The following is a 6685-nucleotide window of genomic DNA, read 5'->3' as shown; positions in this document are numbered from 1 at the left end:
CTTCCCCAGATTTCAAAATATTTTGTACAGATATTTCAAGTACGTATATTATGTCACATTTAAAGTTAGAGTGGGTCAGTATGCTATGCTTTAAAACAATAACGGCAAGTGATTAATAAATTACTTAACCAACATACATAGTTTACCGACAGCGGCCTTGACCTTCGCTTCACGTGCACGTCTAAAATAACGGGCTTTTTCCATTGCAGCATTTGTCAAATAATTTGTTTACGTAATGTATGGGGATGGGGTCTGGTGCTACGACGCTACGCCGTAGCACTCGTAGCGCCGTAGCGGCAGTCTCGCGCGGGCCGTGGCTACGCGCAGTCGCTACGAGCCAGGGTGCCTACTCCGAGTCCGCTACTGTGCGATGTTGTGGCGGCTAGCCGTGCTGGCGGCGCTGGCCTGCGCTCAAGGACGAGTGGTAAGATACATATCTCACTCTATTTAATTAATTCTAATCAGTTACATCACATCAGTTAAAATATTAATAGTAATTAAACTAGTTTAAGACGGTCAACCTAAAAGTTTGAGAGTTCAAATCACGTACTTTACTAACTAAGTGAGTAGTTGAATTTTTCATCAATCTTCGCAACAGTAAAAGTTTGATCAATATAGTTAGCGTTCTTAATTACTCGCAGAAAAGTTTTGGGGCTAACTTCGCAATAGTTTATTGCGGGTAATATTCGCCGTTCGACTTCGTGCTTCTAGTTGAGAAACAAAGTATAGTAAATAAAGTTGGTGGAATAATTGTGGTACGTTTGGGGGGTTGGAATATATTAATTAGTGTGTGTAGCGTAGCGTACAGCGTAGGTACCGAGACTACCGAGCGAGGGTGTGGGGCTCCTTACTCGTACGATATGCGTAATTACCCGCGGCGGCGGCGGCGGCGGCGGCGGCGGTTCGGGAGCCTCTTAAGTGCCATCTCAACTATACAGACTAATTTTATGAGCTACCGTCTTAATTATCAAAGTTTTAATCCGTTTTGAAGATTTCTAGTTTTAAGCATTTTATTTGAGATTAGTACCCACGATGTTCACTTCAATGAATTAAAAACTTGTCTAAATAATGAATTCCTATTTGTAATGTAATAAACGCATGATTATTATAACTAGGTACCTTACACCCATCATCAGGTATTCCATTTCCAAACTATCGCTTCAGAAAAAAACTACCTATATTGTTTGTAAAATGTTACTTTCATTATAAAATATTATTTAAATACCTGTACTTCCTTGAAACCTAGCAATTAATTAATATTTATGACTGTGGTTCTTATTCGGATTATCATGTGACGAATAATCATCTAATTTACTGTATATTCTTTGTACGAAGAGAAGGCTCTCAAATTATACAGCAAGTATTGGATTTCCATCACACAAGAGATATTACTTTTGTGTCAAAGGCCGACGCACATTGTCGATCGTAAACCGAGGAACAGTCGACTGGAGTACACTATCTCCTTGTACTCTCTTATTGTCTTCAGTTTTATTCTCATTTTTATTCGACTTCATATCTCTAGATTCTCTAGAACATTCCGTTCCCTCGATATCAATTTTATTCTTGAATGAAAATATAACAAAGAAACCAATCAATTGAAATGAAATGTACACAATATCTGTAGATACCGTATAAACAAAGTTGAAATGGATACCCTTGATGGAGTTTCTAATGTGAGTTTAATTAATATATACTGGGGTAAAATAATATCGCATAACGCTATGTGTTCTACGCTGTATGCGATGCTATACACACATATAAAGAAATTAATCTGGATTACACGAGTCCATTCAATCAAATTAGTATAGGTATTGTTTTGTTCTTGTATTGTGTTGTATCGGTGGGCGTAATTTTACTAAGTATTTATTCTTTGTTCCTATTTGTGAGTTTTGTTTTCTTTTAGAACATGGTTTATGTAATAAGCTTGTACGTTTATGAAAAATGAAGAAAAATAAACATCAAAAATATGAAAAAAGTTGCTTAACACTTGGAACACCCTGAACATTTATCAGTTTTTTACTTCAGTTCGAAAAGTGAAATTATCTTTTTGAATAACCTCGGGCATCGGACCACCCGAAGTTTTATTTAAACTTTATTAAAACCCCCTGTAGCTAAACCTGAATAGGAACTTGGCACTGCTACTGTAGAAAATTATATTTTACTCCATATTGGAAAACTTTTCTGGTTTAAAAAGTTTGATAACATTATATGCCGAGTTTAGTCTCTTTTGTGCCATTTACTTCGATGTGTTTCTTATTAGTTACACAAGATATTTATTAACTTTATCGTTTGTTAATTTAATCTTTATTTGTAATAAAATAGCTTTTAATTTCAAAGGAGACTGTTTATTTTATACCAAGAATAGAAAAAAAAATACCTGGGTCTTTTAAAGATAAAATAAAATACAAACGGTGTTATCGCTCATACTGCTGTATCACTGTAAAGGTAAATTAATTATTTTACGAGTAAGTATATGCGGAGCTATATCCAGTGGCCGAAGGTAATAACTGTAAATAAAAGGAATGGGCCCCAAGGTGGCGGGTACTGGTATAATTCAGGTCGAGTGTACTCCTAATAGCTTGTTGACACGACCGGCGGGGAATTAACTAAATAATTGATTAGTGCTACGTGAAAACGAATCGTTTGTCCATTTAATTGGTTCTCAGTGGATGGACCCACTTCATTTTGCACCTTTCAAGCCAAACTAGCAACTGGTCAAACAAACTGTCTCGGCATGTATTTGAAACTGGGGACTACAACCGTAACGGGTCGTTAACTGATAAACTTTTAACCTGCAAAAAAGTAGAATAAACTTAAATATCGACAGTATAGTCTGCCACGCAGATATCTGACCCCACTTAATCCAATACTTTGCTGAGAAGAGTCACCTACCACTCTAACACGATTCTTGGCAAGCGGACAGACAAAATGTTAGCATAAACTAACCCTCTTATTCATAAAACTAAGTGCCAGTCTACAAGAGGCTTGAAAAGCTTCAAGGAATGTTGTCTTTTCGACTTACATAAAGGAGCTCTGAATCAATTTAGTAATGTTAAAATAGGGCACATGCAAAAATAAACCAACAATGACTCAAGCTTATGTTGTCCATCGTCATCAAAATTTACTATCCTCTCCGATGGTCTGTGTGAACGGACCCTTAGGCCACGTTCAGATGACAAGCGCTCAACGCGCGTTTTGGTAACACGCGTTTACAACTACATACATTTTATTCAGGCTGTACACATGCTAACGTGCGTCGCGCGGAATAAAATGTATGTAGTTGTAAACGCGCGTTACCAAAACGCGCGTTGAGCGCTTGTCATCTGAACGTGGCCTTACAAGTTCCATGCACACTAGTGCTGAAGTCCACGTGTGTGTCCGCAGGTGAACATCAGCAACACGTGGGTGCTGCCCGAGGAGGGCTTCCCCGTGTTCTACCGACACTTCCGCGACCGCATCTCGTGGTACGAGGCCGACGCCGTCTGCCAGTTCCACCACGCCAACCTCGTCACAGGTTAGTTACACACACACACGGACATTTACATACAAACGCATACATACATTCATACAAAAAGTACCCTCGCGAGCAATTAAAAAGTTCCATCAGCCATTGTCGTTCCGGAATGACACTTCAACTTTTTCGTTGCTCGTGAGTCTATTGTGTATGTCTACCTACATAATAACAATAATAGTAATAGCTAATAAAAATAATAGTGCTACATTAACATTATCTCTCTCTCTCTCTCTCTCTCTCTCTCTCTCTCTCAGCCTTCTATAGTCCACTGTTGGACATAGGCCTCTCCTAACGATCGCCACCCCAAACGGTCACCCGCCATCTGCATCCAGCGGCCATCTGCATACATTATACAAGCCACTATTTAATTGTTTAGTTTCATAAAACTTTGTAAGTACATGTCATTGTATTAGAGAGATGTCTTTGTATTCAGTCTAGAAATCCTAGAAATCCAGGATTTAACAGCCACGGCAAAATGGCAACTGACACTATGTCATATTCAGCCTGTAGGTACTCAAGTGTCTACAATGCATGCTATTCAATAATCACTCATCATTTTATTGTATCGTCTTCATCATAAAGTTAGCGTAATATGAAGACGTTAGCATTAGTGCACAATAGAGCACGCTCGTCAATAAAGGCAATCATGTTTGAGCGAAGCTTGTAGACGCTGCCTAAGGCCCTCAACACACGTATCGTATATTGAATAACGAGCCATGCATGCATTGTGCGACGCATCCCAGGGTGGAATTCTGATACATACCTACCATGATAATTGAATAGCAGCAACTATGTTGCTCAGGTCTAAGACTTAGTGGAATGTGTATTGGAGGATTAAAAAATAAAAACTCAGGTGTGATACGTAACTGGTTTATACTCCCCAACACAGTGAAGCTTTGGGCTGCACTATACGGCCAATTTTTGTAGCAGAGCTCCTGTAAACGCCTCAATTTACAGTCATACAATTTTGTTGACAAAGAGTAATGTAATCAATAATGGGAATATTTGTGATTTCATTAACTGTATTGTTAATTTTGAGATAAAGCTAACGGTAACAGTTACCTACTACCTACCTAAGTTTACGCTCTAAAATAAAATTTTGTAAAATGGTAGATTATTGTGTTTTATAATAGTGCAGCCGAGATACAATGGTTAACTTGTAGCGTAGAATGGAATGACCCCTTCAACTGACAACATCAAAGGGCCCTTGTGTCCGCAACCGCCACAACGCGTCAGCAGACATTTGAACATTTCACAGTTAAACCGCTACTGTAGTCTTGTGGGGGCGTATACCCTGAGCGTCTGGTGGATGCCACTGAATATTACGCTTTGATTTTTTTCGCTTACCGGTTCATAATTAAGACATGTTAATGCTGTGTACGATTTATACATGCAGCTAATATGCGTAGAGAAGGTAATTAGGTTAGGGATAAAACCACAGATCTATAAGATCTGGAAATAAGCTAAATAATTTTCATAATATTAGGTCTACCCTTATTGTCTCTGTCTTGTACAGAGTTTATGTAGCATTATTTTTATAAACCGTGTAGGTATAAGATATTGACTAGGTGTCACAAAGAAACATACTTACAATAAATATTATTCTGCCCTAGATATAAAATACTTTCACATAATATTTTGTTCACATTAAAGTTTTTGCGTGTAAAATGGATACTCACTGTCACATTTAGCAAAACCCATGGGACTGTACTGTACATGTGTAGCCGGTTGAACAAACAAAGTTTACCCGGCCAGTTTATCCGGGTAAAGGGTAATTTACCCAAATATGTCAATTATCAGGATTCACCCCAACTAGCCGGCACTTAATAATAATAATGTCCTCCTAGCCGAATTCCGACCACGGCGGCTAATCTCAATTGAGATCAGCCATCTACGCAGGAGTAGATTATAGTGCCCAAGTGTGTGCGCAGTACACAGGAGCACTCTCTGTTCCATCACTCTCATAGCCCAATGGGACGGATTGACCGACACGACTGGAGAGAGCTAGGCGCAGGACCGACTGCTTTACATGCCCATCCGACAGCATGGATCGTTTCACTGTTTCGGACAACAGGTGATCAGCCTTCTATGTCCTAACCAAACTTAGAACCACAATTTAGAAACACAAATTGATGGTCCCACCCGGGAATCGAACCCGGGACCTCTGGGTCATGAAGCAAAGCTTCTACCACTAGACCACAGAGGCAGTTACCCGGCACTTACCCTAACTAGAAAAGCTGGGGATCATATAAAGTTTGTAGCGAATTCAGTTTATTTTTGCTCGCAAAAACCACCACACGAACAGCTGTAAAATTATCTTGTTTGGAAATAAAACCAACATATTATGGCTGTCTGGTTTACGCTTGGAATAATAATAGGGGGTAGCTATTTAGGTAATTATCGTATCGATACTGCAATATAATTGGATGATCATTCATTTGGAAATTTTCATTTGTTCATAGTTATTGTTTATAACAGGTTGAAATAATAGTGCTACATTGTCGTATGCACGTACTAATGAACTTTATATTCATATTTTTAAGCACATAGCAAGCTCTCGTGCAATAAATCAAAACTCAGCTGACATGTAGTCCAAGAAGAAGCACTGACTGTAGCCAAGTTCTGCTAAACAAATGTCTCCGTGTAAGTTGTCGGTAATCTCAGACAACACAAACACAATTATGTAGCGGGATGATGCTCCGCCATTGTTCCCGAGCTGTTCCGTATGGGGCACGCGCATCGCGAAGTATGGATAGCGAAGCCATGTTATACAGGGTGTTGCAAAAAGGGTATACTAAGCCGAAACCAGCATGTGCAGCATGTTATATCTAAGCCCGAAATCTATCTCAATCAGAATTTCAAAATTCGCGAAAAAAAAACCATTTTCCTTAGAAAAAGTCACGTGACCAACAATCTACTTATGGAAAATGAAATTTAAATTATATATATTCAAATATGACATGTTTCCGGAGGGTACAGGATGCTAATCGAAGTCCATGGCACACGACTTGACACGACCTCTATTAATGTAGATCCCACCGTCTTACTTGAGATTGGGTAATTCCTTACGGGACGTGACTGCCGATAAATATATTATTTATTACGGTATCGTGTTTCTATCCCAATGGATAGCTTCATTGTTCGTATTAGTGTCTACCATGAGGTAATAAC

At 38.9% G+C, this 6685-nt stretch overlaps 1 protein-coding gene across 1 annotated transcript in view; it reads left to right on the top strand.

The window, feature by feature from the left end:
- Positions 1–282: 282 nt before the first annotated feature.
- Positions 283–6685, top strand: part of LOC105383698 — a 48285-nt gene continuing 41882 nt past the window's right edge. The window contains exons 1-2 of the mRNA XM_038121238.2: positions 283–424; positions 3385–3514. Of these exons, the coding sequence (XP_037977166.2) occupies positions 371–424; positions 3385–3514 (184 nt within the window). The 5' untranslated portion in view covers positions 283–370. The remainder of the gene's footprint in view (positions 425–3384; positions 3515–6685) is intronic.

This window comes from Plutella xylostella, chromosome 4 (genome assembly GCF_932276165.1).
Source record: "Plutella xylostella chromosome 4, ilPluXylo3.1, whole genome shotgun sequence".
Classification (NCBI taxonomy): domain Eukaryota; kingdom Metazoa; phylum Arthropoda; class Insecta; order Lepidoptera; family Plutellidae; genus Plutella; species Plutella xylostella.
The sequence above is the reverse complement of the archived record's forward strand: the minus strand, read 5'-3'. Positions and strand labels throughout refer to the sequence as shown.